Source organism: Oratosquilla oratoria, chromosome 43, assembly GCF_046742065.1.
Source record: "Oratosquilla oratoria isolate Oo_2021 chromosome 43, ASM4674206v1, whole genome shotgun sequence".
NCBI lineage: Eukaryota > Metazoa > Arthropoda > Malacostraca > Stomatopoda > Squillidae > Oratosquilla > Oratosquilla oratoria.
The window spans coordinates 14,468,285-14,492,336 of NC_134819.1; the positions used below are offsets into that span (position 1 = coordinate 14,468,285).

At 39.1% G+C, this 24,052-nt stretch overlaps 1 protein-coding gene across 5 annotated transcripts in view; it reads right to left on the bottom strand.

The window, feature by feature from the left end:
• LOC143022078 (nuclear valosin-containing protein-like) overlaps positions 1-24,052 on the bottom strand; it is a 207,139-nt gene that overhangs the window by 170,996 nt on the left and 12,091 nt on the right. For 2 of the 5 annotated variants that reach the window (XM_076180035.1, XM_076180032.1), the window contains exon 2: positions 14,778-14,892. Coding sequence is in view for 2 of the 5 variants with exons in the window: in XM_076180030.1 (XP_076036145.1) it covers positions 1,760-1,875; positions 14,778-14,892 (231 nt within the window). In the remaining 3 variants the exon portion in view is untranslated. Of the gene's footprint in view, positions 1-1,759; positions 1,876-14,777; positions 14,893-18,969; positions 19,171-24,052 lie in introns of those variants that run through there. The other 3 variants (XM_076180031.1, XM_076180030.1, XM_076180034.1) reach the window with 3 other exon arrangements.

Below are 24,052 nucleotides of genomic sequence, written 5' to 3' on the forward strand. Positions count from 1 at the left end.
GAAAGAGCGATGACGAAAGTTGAAAGAGAAGCTTGGTGTTCATTTCGTGATGTAGTTCGTGGATTCCTAGGAAATCACAAGGACCCTAATTATAAACAAATAGTGGCAAAGCTTATTGAGAACTTCAGGAAACTTGGTTGTCGTATGTCCTTGAAGATACATTTCTTGCATTCTCACCTAGATTTCTTCCCCGAAAACTTGGGGGCTGTCAGTGAGGAGCATGGCGAGAGATTTCATCAGGATATCGCAACTATGGAAAGAAGATATCAAGGACGATGGAATACTGCTATGATGGGAGATTACATATGGTCACTAGTCAGAAAAGACGAAAGCATGCATTCTAGAAAATCTCGATCGTCAAAGCACTTCTAATCATGAGAAGAGTCATCAAAACACTTGCAGTGCAAAGTTGTGTTGTTTATTTTGTTCTTACTAATATTGTAGCTCTTAAATACACTTCATATTATGAAAAAAATACTAGATGTTGTATAATTATCCTTAGAATGCTAAAGTAGATTGAATCAATTAACTACTGTAGAGAAAGGTTGCATATATAACAATAAAATATAAAATCAAGAATAAATAAAGAAATATCGATGTTACGTCAAAACTAATGTGATATTTGGATTCAGTGACACGAAATACATATATAAACATGAAAAATACAAATAAACAAAACATGTGTTACATTGTGTAATGTTTGCTGTTTATATAAATTACATGGATGAAGGAATTGAATGTTATATAAACTTCTTTGCAGATGATGCAAAACTATTGAAGAGAGTAAGTAAAGAAGAAGATTGCAAATCTTTTCAAGAAGACCTGGACAAAGTCTGGAAATGGAGTAAGAAGAGTAAAGTGAATTTCAACATTAAGAAATGTAGTATAATGGAATTTGGAAAAAGTAAAAATATAATATTCGGTCAATACAAAATTGGAACAAAGGAAGTTACAAAAATAAACTAAGAAAGAGACCTAGGAGTAATTACCTCAAACGATATGACACCAGACAAACATGTAAACAAAATAGTTGGAGAAACCTAAAATCTAACAAGATCAATGAAAGTGGCCTTTGACTACATGGATGAGGAAATGGTAAAGAGAATACTAGTTACACTGATAAGACCAAATTAGAATATGCAGCATCACTATGGACACCCAGTACAATAAAAAAAAAAAAAACCTAGAAATAATTCAAAGGGCATTGACGAAGATGGCACCAACATTTAGCAAGTTGACATACAAAGATTGGACAAACTAAACTTACTAACTCAGGAGTAAAGAAGAGAAAGAGGCAATCTGATAACCATCTACAGAATTATGAAAGGGATGGAAATCCTTGATAGGGATGATCTACTTAAATGGGACAGAAGAAGCACAAGAGGACATGAGAAGAAACTTAAGAAGGTCAGTTACAGAAGAAACTTGAAAAAGAACAGCTTTCCACACAGACTAATAGGCACATGGAATAAAGTGAAAGAGAAAAGAGTGAGTGCTAAAACTATACATGATTTTAGGTAAATATACATACACACACACAGAAGAAATTTGAAAAAGAACAGCTTTCCACACAGACTAATAGGCACATGGAATAAAGTGAAAAAGAAAAGTGCTAAAATTATACATGATTTTAGGTAAATATATACACACACACACACAATTATATATATATATATATATATATATATATAGTTAAAATCAGGTATAAAACAGTGCAACTTACATATAAGTACGGTAATTCAAATTTCTGTATACATACCTTGGACTCTTTCTCAAAAATCACTTCATCTTCTTGATCAAGGATGATTGCATCATTACTGGTATTACTCTGAATTTCACCATTCTTCCTTCTTTTATACATCTGCCACTCATATGCTGTGAAAGTATATTTGTAACTGATAAAATTAATCCAAAGAATATGTGTATATATATTTATATACCAAGAAATTTTCCTCCTTATAAGGAAGCCAAATCTAAGGAGTGTATGGGTATGTACCAACACAGAAACAAGAGAGGGTGTCAATTAAATGCTGGTTCAACAGAAGATCCAGTGAGGCAAAAGATAAGAGAGGCAAAGCTTGGCAAAGACGGAGAGAAAAAAAAAGGAAAATGGCAAATATATATAAACTATAGAAATGAATATGTAAATGTGCAAAGAGAGGAAAAAAGAATCTATGAAAAACACATCATAGAAAAATGTAAAGATCAACCTAAACTATTATATAGATATGTGTATGGTAAACTTAAGAATAAACATGAAATGGTGAAGCTATGCCAAGGAAATACAGAATACACAGCAGATCTAGAAATGGCCGAAGTCATGAATAATGACTTCAAGTCAGTTTTCACTGGAGAAAAAGTACAGCATTGGGATGAAGGAAGTGAAGTGTGATCTTCTCATGAAGTAAATAATAATAAAACAAAAAGAAATAATGGAGCAATTAACAAACCTAGATTTTAGGAAATCACACGGCCCAGACAGATTTGCAAATTGATACTACAAGAATTCAAAGAAGAACTAATGGAAAAAATATATAAGTTACTCACTCAAAGAAGGAAAAATAACAAAGGACTGGAAAAATGCCAACACTGTACCAATATATATATAGGAGGAAACAAGGAAGAACCAACTAATTACAGACCAGTCTCACTAACAAGCATTATAGCCAAAATTTGTGAGAAAATGATCAAGAATAGATGGGTAAAACACCTAGAAGAAAAATACCTGATAAACCCAAGACAATTTGGATTCAGACAAGGGAAATCAAGTACCACAAATTTAATCCATTTTTACTCAAGACTAATAGATATAACACACAAAAGGGGTTGGATGGGCTGATTATGCTTTCCTAGACTTACAAAAAGCCTTTGACAAAGTACCACACAGAAAATCATTAAAAAAAAAATTGGAAAACATAGGTGGGATAAGAGGTAACCCACTAAACTGGATGGAGGATTTCCTGCATGGTAGAAAAATGAGAGTAGTACTCAAAGAAAAGTATTCAGGTTGGAAGGAGATGATTAGTGGAGTTCCACAAAGATCTGTATTGGCTACAATAATGTTCGCTATACAGTGAGACCTCTCATTAACAGACGTCAATCAGCTGTGTTTGCGGTGTTTTTGGTGTTTTGGAGTGGTTTTTGGGTGGCATAGTGATTGCATGTACTAAACAACAGCACCAAAAACACCGCAAACACAGCCACTTAACGTCCGTTAATGAGAGGTCTCACTGTATGTGAATGACGTGGATGGTGATGTGCAATGTTACATGAGCTTCTTTGCAGACGAAGCTAAATTGTTGAGGAAAGTGAAAACTGAAATGGACTGTGAATCACTACAGAGAGACCTGAACAAGGTTTGGAAATGGGAGTCAGAACTGGGAAGTGAACTTCAACATTAAATGTAGCATAATGGAGTTCAAAGTAAAAAAAAATATATATATATATATATATATCAGAGGTGGGCGTTCCGAACAAATGTTCGCGAACCTTTATCTGCGGATTTGTTCGGACCGGCAAAATCCCAGATTTGGGTTCGGAGGTTCGGATTCGGACCGACGTCAAAAAAGATTCGGACTTCCGGGTTCAGAACGTCTTTTTCGCAAATCCGAACCTCTGTATCCCGGGAAAAATTCGAAAAAACGAAGACGACCAAACATTGGTTTTCAACTTTTCCGCAGCATACAGATGTGGTGATGCCTATGTTTCTGTAACAACTAGAGACGCCTTTGACCATTAGCATTGTGTTTTACTTTATTGCTTCTCTCTACTTCTATTTCAGTATGGGCGTGTAAGTGTGTGTGTGTGTGTGTGTGTCTCAAATGACCACTGCTCGAAATGTGCTCGATATGCAAGCCTGTGTGACTGTGTGTAGTAATGCGAAACAAAGACTAGTAGTACTGCCTGGACTGCCCTTATTTGAACTTGGAAATATACTCGTGGTGTTTAACTCGTTGCTTTATCTGTACCACACAGACTCGTCATGTTGTGACCGCAGCTGGCTGCCAGCCAATCAGAACGCTTGTTAGTGACGCGCAGCCACCGCGCATGCGCCGGTGACTGCAGCAGCCAATCAGAGCGCTTGTTTAGTGTTTACAAATCTGCACAGTCTGCAGACTTTTTTGTCACCGCGTCCCGTAAGTTACGATTTAGTTACACAGTGCTACAATAGTCAGACATTCTTCAACCGTTGCACTGACAACACTCTGGAGAGGACATTCAAGTAGGCCAGGTTTGTCCTCTGCGCCAAGAAAAATTGCACTGCGAGGCTGAAGCTTCAGAATGACACCAACAGCAACTTAAAGAAGCATTATGCCTTTTCAAAGAAGGAAAGGTACTACAGGACTGGAAAAATGCAAATATTGTACCAATATATAAAGGAGGAAACAAGGAAGATACAACCAACTACAGACCAGTCTCCCTAACAAGCACAGTAGCAAAAATATGTGAAAAAAATATCAAAAGTCAATGGGTTAAACATCTGGAAGAAAAAACTATACTGAATCCAAACCAATTTGGATTTGGACAAGGAAGATCATATACAACAAACCTAATCTGCTTCTATTCGAGACTAATAGAAATAATATAAGAGAGGGATGGATGTGCCTTTCTAGACCAACAAAAAGCATTTGATAAGGTACCACACAAGAAACTAGTAAGAAAAACAGAATCAATAGGTGGCATCAGAGGAAAATTATTGAAATGGAAGGCAGACTTCCTGACTGGGAGAAAAATGAGGGTAGTAATTAGAGACAAATACTCAAAATGGGAAGAAATGATAAGTGGTGTCCCACAAGGGTCAGTACTGGCTCCAATCATGTCTGCCAAATATATAAACGAATGGATGAAGGAGTAGTGTTATATGAATTTCTTCGCTGATGACGCAAAAATACTAAAGAAAGTAAGAACAAAGGAGGATTGTGAACCACTACAGTTAGACCTGGACAAAATCTGGAAATGGAGTCAAAAGTGGGAAGTGAACTTCAATATCAAGAAGTGTAGTATAATGAAGTTTGGAAAGAGTAAAAATAGAATATCAAGAAATTATAAAATTGATGAAGTAAAAAAAAAGTGAACTTGGAAAGAGTCCTTGGAATAATAATCAACAAAGACATGACACTAAACATATCAATAAAGTAGTCAGAGAAACCTTCAACCTATTAGGGTCAATGAAAGTGGCATTTGACTACTTGGACGAGGAAATTATTAAAAAAAATATTAGTTACACTAATAAGACCAAAACTGGAGTATGCAGCAACACTATGAACACCCACTACTGTATAAAAAAGAATATAAAGAAATTAGAAAGAATACAAAGAGCAATGACAAAGTTGGCATCAACTCTCTCCAAATTAACATATGAACAAAGATTGTCCAAATTGGAATTATCAACTCTGGAACAAAGAGAAAGAGATCTGCTGACTATTTATAGAATCATGAAAGGAATGGAAATCCTAGATAGGAATTATTCATTAACATGGGACAATGGAAAAACAAGAGGACACGAAAAGAAACTCAAAAAGGATAACTATAGAAGAGATCAGAAAAAATAGCTTCCCACATAGAGTACTAGATACCTGGAATAATTTAGATAAAGAAACAGTGTGTGCAAACACTATTCAAGATTTCAAGAAAAAACATGATGCTGAAAGATGGGTCACCACGAGCATAGCTCCCTTCCCGTATGATACAACTAGGTAAATATACCAGAAATCCAAGGCCCCACCACACAATGCAATACAGTAAGTCCTCATTATACGGTACATATGCGTTCCTGAAAACCTTACCGCAAGTTGAAATTACCGTATACCACCCATTATAACATGTAATAATAGGATATGGCAGACATACCTTCTCCCTGCTTTTTCCTCTTCAAAACACGAGCAGATACTGTATATGTGAATTTTTCTTACCATAAATAGAATCGAGGGTAGTAATTACCAAATACCGTAACTGTGAATTTACCGGATAATGAATTACCGTATAAGGAGGACTCACTGTACACTTAAACACCATACCCCCTCCACCTATCCCTCAGAACATAGCAGACCAAATACAAGCACTAAAAACCGAGATTAACACCAAAATATATGAGGTCCTGGTGCTGCAGCATCTTTGTTGTTGGACCACACCTCAACCCCAAATGTTGGGGGCCAAACAGTGGCAGACATCCCCGGCCACTGGCGCTACGGAGGTGGCACCTATCCCCAGGAGGGGCTTTGGTTGCCTGGGCGAGTACCACATTCCTTTCACAACATGCACCATTACATTTTTTCTGCACTGTGGAGTGTTTTTCCGGCATTCACTCTTCTTCTTCTACTATTAGCCAGACATGTAGAGAGCAATCCTGGGCCCACCACAACATACACATGCCCAACATGCTCCAAACCCATCACTTCGAACAGACAGACAAAGGGCTCAGTTCAATGCAACATATGCAAAAACTGGGCCCACTTCACCTGAACAACACTTGTAAACACAAATGAATACACAAACACTTGGACATATTCTACCTGTCCTCCAATAACCTTGCTCCCATCTTCCCAACCACAGCATGCATCCTTGCCCATGCCCAGTTCTCCCCCGCCCTTGTCCTCAATCAATCCTCCCCCTCCTTTGTCCTCAATCACACCTTTCCCTCCCTCTAGTACAGATCCTATACCTTCCCCATAAACCCCAGAAAGCAACATACAACACATATAGAACACACAACATCAACATATTACAACACAACATCCATGGCATAAAAAAAAAAACATGAACTCGAATAATTCCTCAAACAACACAACATGTTGCCATCATACAAGAAACAAAACTAAGACTCTCACACAAAACACCAACATTTCACAACTTCACCACCATTAGACAAGACCGGACCGATGGCAATAGCAGTGGACTCATCACCCTGGTCCACCAATCCATCTGTTTTGTGGACACAAGTGCCACAACCAAAATCCTCCTCCCTACCACAGATAACACCACAAAACCTAATATATCCTAATCCATACAGGCAACAAATCAACAATGACAATACACATACATACATATACCAAGGATTTTTCCCCCTTACAAGGGAGGTAGCCAAAAAGAAAAAGGCATAAAATCATTCCCACCCATTCCATCCCTGAATATACTCCAACCCCTCCACCCTCCCTCTCATCTTAGCACCTCCTGGATGACGGGTCATCCCTGCACCCTGTCCACTGCCCTGGGTCAGAAGCAGTGTCGCAAGACACAGCACAACCACAGCAAGGCTGCTTCATTAAATCGGCGACCCCCCTCTCCGTCCCCTCATGCAGAAAAGAAGACGGAGAGAAATCCCTTCGGGCTGCGTCAAATTTGTCTCACACATACTACCTCACCCCACATCCCCCCACCCATTCCACCTCATGCATCACAACATCATCCATATACAACCATTCTCCATTCACCCCTGTCTTCTGTCCTCTCCCGTCCTTCCTCAACAGACATTCCCCCTTCACCCCATCCATCCATCTCATCCTAGGACGTCCCTTCATGTTCACTCCCTCCACATCTGCCTTCCATACCTCTTTTACTAGTCTTTCTTCACTCATTCTTTTCATGTGTCCAAACCATCCTAATACTCTTTCATCAACCCTATCTCCCAACTCCCTTTCCACCCCTGTTCTCCTCCTCACCTCCTCATTTCTCACTCTATTTAGCCTAGTAACCCCCATCATACTTCTCAGACACCTCATCTCAAACACATTCAAACTCCTTCTCTCTTCCTCTCTCATGTTCCATGTTTCTGTCCCATACAGTGCTGTTGGCACAATCACTCCTTCATACAGTCTCCTCTTAGCATCCATTCCCAAATGTCTATTCCTCATTACACTCTTTAATCCACCAAGGCATTTACTCGTTTCCCTCAATCTACATTCTACCTCCACCTTTCCCTGCCACATTTGCACCCAAGTATCTAAAACTATCCACTTCCAGTCTACTGCCACTTTCACCCCTTGTACATCTCATCACCTTACTTTTACCCACATTTATCTTTAGCTTTCTTCTATCACATACTCTCCCAAACTCTGTCACCAACTTCCTCAATCCCTCCTCCGATCCTGCCACAAGTGCAGTGTCGTCCGCAAACAACAGCTGGCTCACCCCCCACTTTTCTCTATTTTCTTTAACCATCTCCAATCCCTGACCCACCACCCTTGCATTTACCTCTCGCACTACCCCATCCATGTATAAGTTGAACAGCCAGGGCAACATAACACATCCTTGACGAAGTCCCACCTTTACCTTTAACCACTCACTCTCTCCATTTCTAGTCCTGACACAAGCTCTGCTACTCTTGTAAAAACTCTTGACAGCTCCCAGAAGCTTTCCTCCTATCCCGTATATCTGCATAACCTCCCAGTGCCTTTCTGTCTACCCTATTGTAAGCCTTTTCCAGATCCATAAAAGCCCAAAAAACATCCTTCCCCTTTCCTATAGCTTTCTCACATATTTGTCTTACCACAAAGATCTGATCTACACAACCTCTACCCATCCTAAATCCACACTGTTCCTCACCAATTACTCCCTCTGTTCCTCTCCTAATCCTTTCAATTAAGATCCTCCTACAAACCTTCCCAACTACACTTAACAAGCTGATCCCTCTGAAACTACTACATTCACACTTGTCCCCTCTTCCCTTGTATAGTGGAACTATACAGGCACTCCTCCAGTCCTCCGGCACTCTACCCTCTCTCCAGCAAACATTCGATTTTTTTTATTGCATAAATACATAGTAGGGATCTTGCTCTAGATGCTGGTAAAGTGTTTTTATCGTACCGCCATTTTTAAAGGGTTTAAAGGGCCTACCCTCCCTCCCCCCGGCAGCCACATGCTGCGCACGACCATTGTTTACATACGTTTTGACCATATTTTACCCCATTTTTTTGCGTTTGATACACTCATAAAGTTTTCTCTTACGTCCGGCTTGCACGTGAGTATGTGGTGTGAGGAAGTTCAGCCTGCACGACCAGCAGTGGCATGATTCTTACAAAGTAAAGGACATGTACACGTTAGCTTGCCGCATTCACTAATTTGCCATGCGAAATTCGCATCTATTTTTCAGTGAAGATATATTTGAAGATATTAGCCATGCCTAAGATATATTTGAAGATATTAGCCATGCCTAAGCTATCCAAACAAAAGGCACACTTGCAGAAGATAAGAACGTCTACATTAGCAACTCAAGGGGAGAAAGAAAGAACCCCAGTTTGTCAATACACTTGATCACAAAACAAATACCAGTGAACTGTACATAACACTGAACAACATTACACTATAAAACAGTAACACAACAAGCTCTTACGCAGCAATAACCTCAGACAACAAGAAAACACACTCATAAATCATTTTGCACAGACAATCCATCTCACTTCTCACCCTGACGACCAATGCACCATTCGACGTAAGAAAGACTTTCCCACAGACACCCTTCATAGACAGTCAGACAAAACACATAATACATAACCTCAAGCACTCATCCACCCATGGCCCTGACAACATAAGTAATATCCACCTAAAACACACTGGACCACAAGGTACATGCACTCACAAATATTACAAACTACAGCTATTCACGGAACACTATACCTGACATCTGGAAGCATGGGAAAATAGTCACAATCCCAAAACCTAATAAAGACCCAACAATCCCAACATAATATTGCCTAATTACACTTCTCTGCACCCCCTCCAAAGTAAATGAATGCCACATACCTCAAACTCATCACACCACATATTCCCCTAGCTGAATCACAACACGGTTATAGGCCACTACACTCCACAAACACTCTTCTAATAAACCTCACGCAAAGAATTTTAAATGGCATCAACTCAGATAGGCCCCATCACAGAACACTCCTTATAACATTAGACATTAGTAAAGGTTTTCCCCTGCCACAAACTAACAAACAAAACATATAACACAGACATGCACAATAACACCAAAAGATGTCTGGCCAATTATCTGGAAGGCAGAAATGCTCATGTGTCATATAATGGCCAATCATTACAAATCAGAAACATAGAGAATGGAGTACCACAGGGCTCTGTTCTATCCCCCACACTCTTAAAAAAAAAAAATATATATATATATATATATATATACATACATACATATACCAAGGCTTTTTCCCCCTTACAAGGGAGGTAGCCAAAAAGGAAAAGGCATAACATCATTACCACCCATTCCATCCCTGAATACATTCCACACCCCTCCACCCTCCCTCCCATCTTAGCACCTCCTGGATGACGGGTCATACCTGCACCTTGTCCATTGCCCTGGGTCAGAGGCAGTGTCATTTAAATAATACATCACAAACATAAAAAATAAATGTACACCTAGACTCAATCACTGGAACAACATTTGGACAAAACAAAGAAACTAATACTACAATATACAAACAATGCATACGCTAAGTGATAAATTACATGAGTACAGCATGGGCACCTAATCTCAGTGAGACACACCAACACCCTTCAGACCATACAAAAGAAAGCATTAAAAACAATTACAGGCTGCACATATACAACACCTACAGACCACCTACACTATGAAACAAAGGTCCTCAAAGTCAAAAATCACCTTGACATGAGAGGTACTCAAACACTTGCTGCAGCCTCCACAAACACAGCACACCCACTATACTACATAGCAGAACACCCATACACATACACAGAGAGAGAGAGAGAGAGAGAGAGATCTATATCACACTCAAATACTCTCTTCTCTTCCTGCAAAACCCCACCAAACACCAGCCTCCGGAAACATACTCATAATCACATCACTCACTGCTCCATTACCATGCTAAAAGACAACACATTGCTGCATGCCAAACCCCCTGACATCCATCCCTCTGAATCCTCTCTCCCATGAAAGGACAGAGTCCACATAGCCAGACTGCGATGCGGCCACCACCCAGCCCTTCTAAGCTATCAGAAGAGACTGGATGACCGCATTGTGGACAAATGCCCAGGATGTATCACTTCACCCCATACTATTCAACATGTCATGGAAGACTGCATTATACATGATCACGCACGCAAACAACACAACATACACTCCAAAACACAATCCTGGACAGAAAGTGATCATTCCAAATTATTAGAAGATACAAAATATGAATTAACTAATATACTGAAAGACAGAGAAAATACAGTAATTATGGGTAACTTTAATTCAAAAGAAATATGTCGGGAAGAAATGACAGTGAAGGGGGGAGAGGAACTCTGGGGCAATGTCCTGCTTGACTTGACCACTGAATACACAATGACCCAGTGGATTAGAGAAAATACTAGATATAGAGGCAGTGAAGAACCCTCAAAAGTAGACTTAATACTTACGACAGAACCTGAGATTGTCGATAAAATTTATTACAAAACTCCGATAGGAAAGAGTGACCATGGACTAATAGAATTGAAATTAAAAGAACAAATGGATCAAAGCAAAAACGATAAACATAGAATAGGAAGACTAATGTACAACAAAACTAATTTTGAGAAACTCAAAATATTCTTTTGTAACGCAAACTGGGAAAAAATCCTAAACGAAGAAACAGGGATGGAAGAAAAATGGAACATACAGTTCTACAAGAAATTTATGAGGTAGTGAATAAATATGTACAACAAAAAATGGAAAGAACATACATAAAAAGCTGGTACAACAAAAGTTGCAGTGAAGCTAAGGATAACAGAGACAAAGCTTGGAAGAAATGGAAAAGAGACAAGAAAACAAGCTAATGGCAAATGTACATCTAACTAAGAAATGAGAATGTAAAAATACACAGAGATGAAGAGAAACTATGAAAAAAAGATAATAGATAAATGCAAGGAAGAACCCCAACTATTTTACAGGTATGTAAATGGAAAACTGAAGAACAAACATGAATTAGAAAAGCTGCGCCAAGGTAAAAATGAATATACAGAAGAGCTGGAAATGGCAGAAATTATAAGCAACTATTTCAAATCAGTATTCATAATAGAAAAATCACCTTACTGTGAGGAAATAGTGAGAGAGTTATCCCCCTTAATAAAAGAAATAATCGTAACACAGAAGGAAATCAGCGATCAAATTAAAACCCTTGATTTTAGAAAATCACATGGTCCGGACGGAATTGCAAATTGGATACTGAAAGAATGCATGGAAGAATTAACAGACAAAATATACAATATAATTAAATTCTCACTTAAAGAAGGAAAAGTACCACAGGACTGGAAGAAGGCAAACATTGTACCAATATATAAGGGAGGAAACAAAGAAGACCCATCTAACTACAGACCGGTCTCACTAACAAGCACAGTAGCAAAAATTTGTGAAAAAGTTGTCAAAAATAGATGGGTTAAGCATTTGGAAGAAAAAACTATACTGAATCCAAACCAATTTGGATTCAGACAAGGAAGATCATGTACAACTTGATTTGCTTCTACTCAAGACTAATAGACATAATACAAGAGAGATGGGTGGGCAGACTGTGCCTTTCTGGACCTACAAAAGGCATTTGATAAGGTACCACATAAAAAACTAACAAGATTGAGTCAATAGGTGGCATCAAAGGAAAATTATTGGAATGGATGAAAGACTTCCTGATTGGGAGGAAAATGAGAGTAGTAATTAGAGATAAATTCTCAAACTGGGAAGAAGTGATAAGCAGTGTCCCACAGGGATCAGTACTGGCCCCGATCATGTTTGCCATATACATTAATAACATGGATGGATATAGAGTGTTATATGAATTTCTTTGCAGATGATGCAAAGATACTAAAGAAGGTATAAACGGGGAAGACTGCAACTCATTTCAACAAGATTTGGACAAGATCTGTAATTGGACTCAAAAGTGGGAAGTAAAATTCAATATCAAGAAATGTAGTATAATGGAATTTGGAAAGAGTAAAAACAGAATATTGAAAGATTACAAAATCGGTGAAGAGGTGAAAAAAGTAAACTCGGAGAAAGATCTTGGAGTGATGATCAGCAAGGACATGACACCGGATAAGTATATTGATGAAATATTCGGAGAAACCTACAATTTATTGAGGTCAATTAAAGTGGCGTTTGCTTATTTGGATGAGGAAATGATAAAAAAAAAAATTCTAACTACATTAATAAGACCAAAACTTGAGTATGCAGCAACACTATGGACACCCAGTACCAAAAAGAATATAAAAAAAATATATATATATAGAAAAAATACAAAGAGCAACAACAAAACTAGCACCAACTCTTTCCAAACTGACATATGAGCAAAGACTGTCCAAACTAGAACTACCAACTTTGGAACAAAGAAGGGAAAGAGGAGACTTACTGACTGTAGAATAATGAAAGGAATGGAAGTCTTAGATAAGAATGACTTGCTAATATGGGATAATGGTAAAACAAGAGGACACGAAAAGAAACTAAAAAAAGGATTGTTACAGAAGAGATCTGAAAAGGAACAGCTTCCCACACAGAGTGATAGATACTTGGAACAAATTAGACAACGAAACAGTGTGTGCAAACACTATTCAAGATCTTAAGAAAAAACTTGATGCTGAGAGATACAAAGATGGGTCTTCCCATATAATACAACTAGGTAAATAAAGAATTTGTGGGAAAACCCTGTTTCGGCCATGGCATTCCTTGGGGAGACGGGACTGCTCAAACAGACAGTCTAGGCAACAACAACAACAAAACAAAGAACACAAAATTGGCAAACAGTTGTCAATATACTTAATCATGAAACAAACACCATAAAACTGTACAAGACACTCAACAGCATTATGCTATCCAACAGTAACAGAACACACTCTCATACAGAAATAACCATAATAAGTCAACTTACCCTGAAACAGACAATAAGGAAACATACTCATAAATCATTTTGCACAGACAAGCCACCTCACCCCTCACCTTGGTGACCTTACCCACTCATCACTAACACTCCCCACAACATTCCCAAACTGCAACTCACTCCTCCCTTTCAATTAAGTTTTCAATAAACACATCCATCTTCCTTCTTACATACCACCAGTCTCCTTTTTAATCTCATCTGTACTACAACCATGCACATTTAATGACAATTACTAAGGTTCTTTTTGGAGTAATACACTAAGACCATCTGTCATGTCTTTTCATAGCTGGAATATCCATAGTGGAGGATACCTAGTTCTTCCAATCTGTCCCATTTCACTTAGTCACCTTTTATGATGTGTAAGAGAAACGTGGTGACAGAATTCTTTTCTCTCAACACTAGGGATCAAAAAGAGGTAGAACCATAGAAACACTGACGTACAGGTTCAAGGAAACAGCACAAAAGAAAAACATCAGTACAGCAAAAGTATAATCGCTCCTTTATCTATCTACTGAGGGCATCTTCCCCTTTATAAGGGAGATAACCAAGTCAAAGGCATGCACCCACTCCCATCCATCATTTTTGTTTCCCTCTCATCTTAGCTCCTCATGCCCACGTCTGGGTCAGAAGCAATGCAGGAAGACACATCACATCCACAGCAAGGCTGCATCAAAATACTATTCACAACCACTCCCCACCCCACTCCCACCTCCTGCCCCTTCCCTTCCTTGCTCAGGTACAAAATTCCTTTACCAGTAGAGATTTTAACTTTGACAAATGTATGACTGGTCCATAGGAGCACCCCAAAATAGTCAGTAATTCAGTATAGTAAACATGGAATATTGAAACGAGTTTTACTATTACAATTTTGAAATAAACTATACTAAAACACTCTTCCATAGCAGCACTTTTAATATATACAGTACTCACCTTTCTGAACACACTTCATAAATGGCTTCTTATTCTTTGATTGAAATTCCCTGTAGTTGTTCATGAGATATTCTGTCATTTCTTCAACATCAATGTACTCATTGTCATTCATATACTGTAAGTAAAAAAGAAAGTTTACTCAAACTATGTGACATATTTCATTCTGGCTGGTTCTAACGTATCTGAGGAGAGGCTTCCTCCCATGTCTCTCTAGCAAGAGAAACATGGCTTTCAGTTAACCGGCCCCATGAGTCACTCAAGGAACAAATAATTTATTTACCTCGTTGTATTTTGCAGGAAAAGAGCTACAGGTACTCCTCGTTTAATGACCTACTCGGTTAATGACAACTCGGAGTAACGACGGGCTTTATGACATTCGTTTAACGTAAATCTCCCGAAGTTACGACGTCGTGTACGATAATTAAGTTGGCTGAGGCAAATTTGTATGATGTTATAAATGAACTTGTATGGTGGATATTACCTGTGAGGTAAAGTATTCTGAAGCTTAGGTCTACATTACCATCCTGCAAGCTCCAAAAACTACCTGGGGTACAGTATATACCGGTAGTGGTAAATTTCTAGTTTCGACCAAGGGCGCAATATAGCAATAGAAAATTAATCATTAATTTTGTAAATTATAATGTATCAACGTAATATGCAATTTTGTGAGGGGAAAAAAAAGGTGCTAAAATAAATTTCGTAAGTAACGAAGTCATGTCGGACCAATGGTACACCATGTTTGTTATGATAGATGTCGATGTAGAAGAAATGAAAGGATGATAAATCCGTCTAACCTAAACTAAACTAACCTAACCTGTGTTTGATAAATCATTACCTGCAAATTAAATGTCATCCGGCTCGTCCTCGTGAGAGACGTTGGCAGATGACAAGATGGCGTCCCGATCCTATGCTACTGACTTCGTTCATTAGCATATTTTCTTGTAGAATGGTATTTTTTTACTTTCATTTCCGCCCACAAAATTGCATATTACGTTGATACATTTTAATTTACAAAATTAATGATTAAATCTCTATTGCTATATTGCATCCATGGTCGAAACTAAAAAAATACCCCGGTATTCAATATGGAATGTCAGCATACGCGGATTTGGTCATATACGGTAATTTTAGGAACCTAACCACCGTAAATAAACAGTAAATAAAGCTTTAATGTACTGTATAAAAGAGGGAAAATACACAAAAATAAAGATACATGTATTGCCGGACATTGTACATACAGTACATGTACGTATATGTATACACTTTTGCTTAACCACTTCAGTACGGGACTTAAATCTCGCGGGCAGCAGCCAATGCCAGCCGTATGACGTCACGTAATAATCTTATCATAAAATATAGTCGCCGCTTATATCGATCGTTCTCTCTTTCACCCGCGAATTTTGAAAACCACAGAGAATGGGATTCAGGGCGCATTTGGGAGAATGTAAAAACACAGGGGCGACTACAATAAATATAATCAAGACGCCGATATGGCAGCGTCGCGAATCCACTTGCTCCTCATGACGCCTACGTGTGCGGCACCGTATGGAAGGGGTTAATGACCAATTCGGTTAAGGACGGCGCGCTGGTCCCAATTGTCGTTGTTAAACGAGGAGTACCTGTATGCTTGTAGCGACCTGCTATTGTATCTTTCTGCATCCAGTTTTTTCTTAACCACTTCACTCCGGACTTAAATCTTGCGGGCAGCAGCCAATGCCAGCCGTACGACGTGTCGTAATAATACTCGCATCATAAAATATAGTCACCGCTTATATCGATCGTTCTCTCTTTCACCCGCGAATTTTGAAAACCACAGAGAATGGGATTCAGGGCACATTTGGGAGAATGTAAAAACACAGGGGCAACTACAATAAATATAATCAAGACGCCGATATGGCAGCGTCGCGAATCCACTTGCTCCTCATGACGCCTACGTAGGCGGCACCGTATGGAAGGGGTTAAAGTCACGTATAGTTTTAGCACTCACTGTTTCCTCATTCAGTTTGTTCCAGATACCTATCACTCTGTGTGGAAAGCTATTCTTTTTCAGATCTCTTCTGTAATTGTCCTTCTTAAGTTTCTTCTCGTGTCCTCTTGTATTTCTTCTGTCCCATTTTAGTAGGTCATCCCTATCAAGAGTTCCCATCCATTTCACATCATCAGCATAGAAGTTCATATAACATTTCATGCCTTCATCTATACCATTTATATAAATGGCAAACATTATCGGAGCCAATACAGAGCCTTGGGGGACTCCACTTATTATATCTTCCCAATTTGAGCTCGTCTCTAAATACCACCCTCGTTTTTCTTCCGTTCAAGAAATCTTTCATCCATTCCAATAACTTTCCTTGTATTCCACCTATTATTTCAATTTTCTTAGTAGCTTTTTGTGTGGTACTTTGTCAAAAGCTTTTTGTAAGTCCAAGAAAGCACAATCTGCCCATCCATCGCTTTCTTGTATTCTTTCTATTAATCTTGAGTAAAAGCATATTAAGTTTGTAGTACATGATCTTCCACTTCTAAAACCAAATTGTTTTGGATTTAGTATTTTGTTCTCTTCCAAGTATTTAATCCATTTATCTTTAATGACTTTTCATATATTTTTGCTACTGTGCTTGTAAGGGATATTGGTCTATAGTTTGTTAGATTTTCTTTGTCTCCTCCTTTGTATATTGGTACAATATTTGCATTTTTCCAATCCTGTGGTACTCTTCCTTCGTTGAGTGAGAAGTCAATTATCCTATGTATTTTGTCTGTTAATTCATCTATACATTTTTTCAATATCCAGTTTGCAGTTCCATCGGGCCCATATGATTCTGACAAAGATTTTTTATTTGGTCCTTTATTTCTTTTTGTGTCATCATTATTTCTTTCATTTCGGGGGTGTGGCTAGGGTGGGGCAGTGATGTTGTTGTCGTTTCTGTCTGGTTGAGCAGTCCTATTTCCCTGAGGAATGCCACAGGTAGAGCACAGTTTTCCCATAATTCCTTTATGCAGTGTATATTGTGTTGTTGGCGTGCTATGTGGGGGAGTGTGATGAGGTGTTCTGTGTCCTCTGTGTCATGGTTACATCTGGGGCAATAAATTTCTGTGGCTGGGTCTATTCTGTACTGGATTTGTCATAGTGCTGGATGGTAACCTGAATGCAATTATGTAAATATGGTTCTTCTTTTCTTAAGGTCTGTCTGGAAGGGCATGTTGAAGAATGAGTTGAGTTTCATCTTAAGAGTGCTCGTTTTGTGATCTGAGTGTGTATGCGTTTTGTATGGAAGTATTTACCCCCTCTGGGGTATTGGCTGCATGTTATCATGGCAAAGTAACATGCAGCTGATACTTTAGGGTCTATATGAGGTGCCCCTAGGGATCAGAGCCATACATCATTTTGTCTGTGATAGAGGAAGACTCTGCTCATAGAGAAATGATGACACTATTATTATACTGCGACCGTCCGTAAGTAGCAACAAGATTTTCCCCATAATTTGACTGCATGAATAGAATTTTCACTACATAAGGGCACGTGCAAATAGAGGTTCTACTGTATTAACCTTGAATAGAAACACAATCAAATTTGTGGCACATGATCTTTCCCTGTCTAAAACCGAATTGTCTCGGATTTAGTATATTGTTCTCCAGATGTTTAGTCCATCTACTTTTGGTGACTTTCTCACAAATTTTAGCTATTGTACTTGTAAGGGAGACCAGTCTATAGTTTGTTGGGTCTTTCTTGTTTCCCCCTTTATATAATGGCACAATATTGGCATTTTTCCAGTTTTCCGGTACCTTTCCTTCTTTGAGTGAGCCATCTATTATCTTGTCTATTTTGTCCATTTATACATTCTTTTAGTATCCAGTTTGCAATTCTGTCCAGGCTGTGTGATTTTCTGACATCAAGATTCATTATTTGGTCCCTTATTTCTTTCTGTGTTACAATTATTTCTCTCACTTGTGGGGGGGGGGGGCTCTTTCTCCCCTTCCTTCATCCCAATTGTGTGTGTTTTCTTTTCTGAATACAGGTTGTTTTTTATGTAATACATAAAAGTTCCTTTTATCCAGCAAGCTCAGTGTACCTGATAAGTGATAATTCTGTTGTTTTGAGAGTCCCTCTTATCAACCAAAACTGACCTGACCTGACCAGACGTCAGATATGGGCCAACTACGCAATTTGAAGCATTATTCGAACAATATCTACCTTGTTTGAACATTTGTTTTTCAAATCTGTAAGTTATGAAACTTACAGATTAATGGGAAGTTGAGATTTTAGCCTTCAGGAAACTTGGTTGTCGTATGTCCTTGAAGATACATTTCTTGCATTCTCACCTAGATTTCTTCCCCGAAAACTTGGGGGCTGTCAGTGAGGAGCATGGCGAGAGATTTCATCAGGATATCGCAACTATGGAAAGAAGATATCAAGGACGATGGAATACTGCTATGATGGGAGATTACATATGGTTACTAGTCAGAAAAGACGAAAGCATGCATTCTAGAAAATCTCGATCGTCAAAGCACTTCTAATCATGAGAAGAGTCATCAAAACACTTGCAGTGCAAAGTTGTGTTGTTTATTTTGTTCTTACTAATATTGTAGCTCTTAAATACACTTCATATTATGAAAAAAATACTAGATGTTGTATAATTATCCTTAGAATGCTAAAGTAGATTGAATCAATTAACTACTGTAGAGAAAGGTTGCGTATATAACAATAAAATATAAAATCAAGAATAAATAAAGAAATATCGATGTTACGTCAAAACTAATGTGATATTTGGATTCAGTGACACGAAATACATATATAAACATGAAAAAATACAAATAAACAAAACATGTGTTACATTGTGTTATGTGATCATGATAATATTGAGCAACCGTTAAGTAATAGCGACCACAGTGTTCAAGCTAGAACATCTGCAAAGATGCATAAAGCTGCACTGATTGTAGGTTTTTGAAAACACTCAGCAGCTGGAGGCATTGCTATCTTCATAATGACTTCAAAAGTGTACCTCAAGTTGCAGCTGCACTCCCTGTAATTCAAGCCAGTGTTCAGTGCACTTTTTCTGGCCTACAGCATGGTTATGGACTACCATGGTCAGATCACCTGCTTGGAAAGGATTTGTTCTCATGGGAGAGGAAGAAAAGTCTGAAGAAAAATGAAATGATAGTTGTATAAAAAAGAGGGTTATTGCCACCGAGAACTGTGTGGGATATTCATTAGGGTTTATGTTATGGCTCAGGAGGCATGTACCAGGAGACTTGGACATTGAGGTTTACATCTAAATCAACCAATGAAAATGGGGAAAACTATTGGAGACATAGTAGCAGAGAAAGGCAGAAACATGGAAAAAATTGTTGTGAGAGGTAAACTGAAATGAGATGTAGTTTGAAAGTTAGAAACAGAATTTTAGTTGTAGAAAAATTTTGTATAGGTTTGTTCATGTGGGCATAATTTGTTAATGCAAAGTGTGTATATATTTCCTGCAAGACGTGAGTCAATTTCACCTCCGGTATGTAACAATGAATATGATGAGCCACATTCACTTGGTTATACATGATTTCTGATGTATACAGCACAGGTGAGAGGCACAGAAGACATAGTCTGAACAGTGAGGCCTGGGTGAAATTACAAAGGATTACAAAGGCGGAGCATGCAGACAGGAGACCTTTTGGTCCATAACTAAGTCACCACCCCCTCCCTCCCTTTTTTCTTGGCTCCTCCTGGATGACGGGTCATCCCTGCACCTCGCCCACTGCCCTGGGTAAAAAGCAATGTAGCAAGACACAGCACATCCACAGCAAGGGCATTTTATTAAATCAGCAATCCCCGTTAGATTGCCTCTCGGTACACTAACCAGTCACTGCAACTATCCTAAGACCTAACTTAAATTTACGTTGATATCGGTGCATTATTTTTTACACCAATTTACTGAAATAGAAAAAGGAATAAAGTATTTTTGCAGAATGTCTAAAAAAAGGAGGTACAGTGATGGTGGACTGGCTGGTGAGGTTATTTAATGTTTGCTGGAGAGAGGGTAGAGTGCCAGAGGACTGGAGGAGTGCCTGTATAGTTCCACTTTACAAGGGAAAAGGGGACAAGTGTGAATGTAGTAGTTTCAGAGGGATTAGCTTGTTAAGTGTAGTTGGGAAGGCTTATGGGAGGATCTTGATTGAGAGGATTAGGAGAGGAACAGAGGGAGTAAGTGGTGAGGAACAGTGTGGTTTAGGACAGGTAGAGGTTGTGTAGATCAGATCTTTGTGGTAAGATAGATATGTGAGAAAGCTATAGGAAAGGGGAAGGATGTTTTTTTGGGCTTTTATGGATCTGGAAAAGACTTACGACAGGGTAGACAGAAAGGCACTGTGGGAGGTTATCCATATATATGGGATAGGAGGAAAGCTTCTAGGAGCTGTCAAGAGTTTTTATGAGAGTAGTAGAGCTTGTATCAGGATTAGAAATGGAGAGAGTGAGTGGTTCGAGGTAAAGGTGGGACTTCGTCGAGGATGTGTTATGTCGCCCTGGCTGTTCAACTTATACATGGATGGGGTAGTGCGAGAGGTAAATGCAAGGGTAGTGGGTTAGGGATTGGAGATGGTTAAAGAAAATGGAGAAAAGTGGGAGGTGAGCCAGCTGTTGTTTGCTGACGACACTGAAGAAGAACATAAGAACATAAGAAGTAAAGGAGACTGCAAAAGACCATAAGGCCTACACTAGGCAGCTCCGTATCCATCACCACCTGTCATCCCCATCCATAAAGTTGTCTAATCGTTTTTTAAAACAACTGATAGTTTCAGCACTTACTACATGGTTACTAAGTTTATTCCATTCATCGACCACCCTATTAGTAAACCAATTCTTGCTGATTTCCTTCTTAAATCTAAATTTGTCCAGTTTATACCCATTACTGCGAGTCCTGCCCTGTTGTTTTATTATGATGACCTTGTTTGCATCACCCTTGTTATAGCCTTTGATCCACTTGAACACTTCTATTAGATCACCCCGCACTCTGCGTCTTTCCAGAGAGTGTAAGTTTAGGTGCCTAAGCCTCTCTTCGTAAGGCAAATTTCCGAGTCCTTGTATCATTTTGGTCATTCTTCTCTGTACTGATTCTAGTGAATTTACGTCCATTCTGTAGGACGGAGACCAAAACTGTACCGCATAGTCAAGGATGGGTCTAACTATCACTAGATAGAGTTTAATAATTGCCTCTGCACTTCTATTCGTTACTGTCCTAGCAATGAAGCCTAATGCTCTGTTAGCTTTATTTCTGGCACTAATACACTGGTTCCTGGTTTTAAGGTCCGGACTCGCCAGAACTCCCAAGTCCCTCTCGCACTCAGATTTTTCTAAAAACGTGTTATCTAAGTTGTATCTATTTTCGGGGTTGTGTAGCCCTATGTTTAACACGCTACACTTAGAGATATTGGCAGGATCGGAGGAGGGATTGAGGAAGTTGGTGACAGAGTTTGGGAGAGTATGTGATAGAAGAAAGATAAAGATAAATGTGGGTAAAAGTAAGGTGATGAGATGTACAAGGGGTGAAAGTGGCAGTAGACTGGAAGGGAGCATTAAGGGAGAGTGACTGGAAGAAGTGGATAGTTTTAGATACTTGGGTGCAAATGTGGCAGGAAAAGGTGGAGTGAAGGTGGAGGTAGAATGTAGATTGAGAGAAGCGAGTAAATGCCTTGGTGGATTGAAGAGTGTAATAAGAAATAGACATACGGGAATGGATGCTAGGAGGAGATTGGGTGAAGGAGTGATTGTGCCAAGAACATTGTACGGAGCAGAAACATGGAACACAAGAGAGGAAGAGAGGAGGACTTTAAATGTGTTTGAGATGGTGTCTGTGAAGTATGATGGGGGTTACTAGGCTAGATAGAGTGAGAAATGAGGAGGTGAGGAGAAGAATGGGGGTGGAAAGGGAGTTGGGAGATAGGGTTGATGAAAGAGTATTAGGATGGTTTGGACACATGGAAAGAATGAGTGAAGACTAGTAAAAGAAATGTGGAAGGCAGATGTGCACAGAGTGAACATGAGGGGTCGTCCTAGGATGAGGTGGATGGATGGGGTGAAGGGGGCTTTGGGGAAGAGGGGAATGTCTGTTGAGGAAGGACGGGAGAGGACAGAAGACAGGGGTGAATGGAGAATGGTTGTATATGGATGATGTTGTGATGCATGAGGTGGAATGGGCGGGGGGATGGGGGGTGAGGTAGTATGTGTGAGCAAAATTTGACGTAGCCCGAAGGGATTTCTCCCCGTCTTCTCCTTTTATGCATGGGGGGACGGAGAGGGGGGTCGCCAATTTAATGAAGCGGCCTTGCTGTGGATGTGCTGTGTCTTGCGACACTGCTTCTGACCCAGGGCAGTGGACAAGGTGCAGGGATGACCCGTCATCCAGGAGGTGCTAAGATAAGAGGGAGGGTGGAGGGGTGTGGAGTGTATTTAGGGATGGAATGGGTGGGAATGATTTTATGCCTTTTCCTTTTTGGCTACCTCCCTTGTAAGGGGGAAAAAGCCTTGGTATAAGTATGTACTTTCAAAGGAGTTATTTTGTTTAATCATGTTATCTATAATCATGATAATCTGAATAAAAAGCCTTATTTCAACAGCTCATGTCTATCATTATGAAACCCAGAAGAAAATTAAGTCCTGTCTCTGGACCTCTACTAGTCTTGAGACTTCTTATGGTCATGGACATAGTCCACAACATGGAATACTGACCATAGTATTAATAGTTATTTCATATACTAGTTATCATAGCCATAACCAGCTATGTAATAGGCACAGCATAGCCTTTCCAACATCTTAATTCATACCATAACAATGTATGTATTATTTGTGAACAACATCCTCTATGACTACTACTAGTAGTATATCCGACATGTCGTGTGTAAACAAGCGCAACTAATTTACCTAGTTGTATTTTGCGGGAAGGGGAGCTACACTCATGGTGTCCCGCCTTTGTATCTCGCAATGTCTAGTTTGCTCTTAAACTCATAAATGGTCTTTGCACACACTATTTCTTTGTCCAGGTTGTTCCAAGTGTCCACTGTATGTGGAAAACTGTTTTTCTTCAGATCTCTTCTATAGCTATGTTTTTTTATTTTCTTTCCATGTCCTCTTGTGTTTCTCTTGTCCCAGTTTAACAATTCTTCTCTATCGAGTATTTCTGTGCCCTTCACAATTCTGTAGATGGTCAGTAGGTCAACTCTCTCTCTTCTTTGCTCCAAAGTCGATAACTCCAGTTTAGCCAATCTCTCCTTATATGACAAGTTTGCAAGTG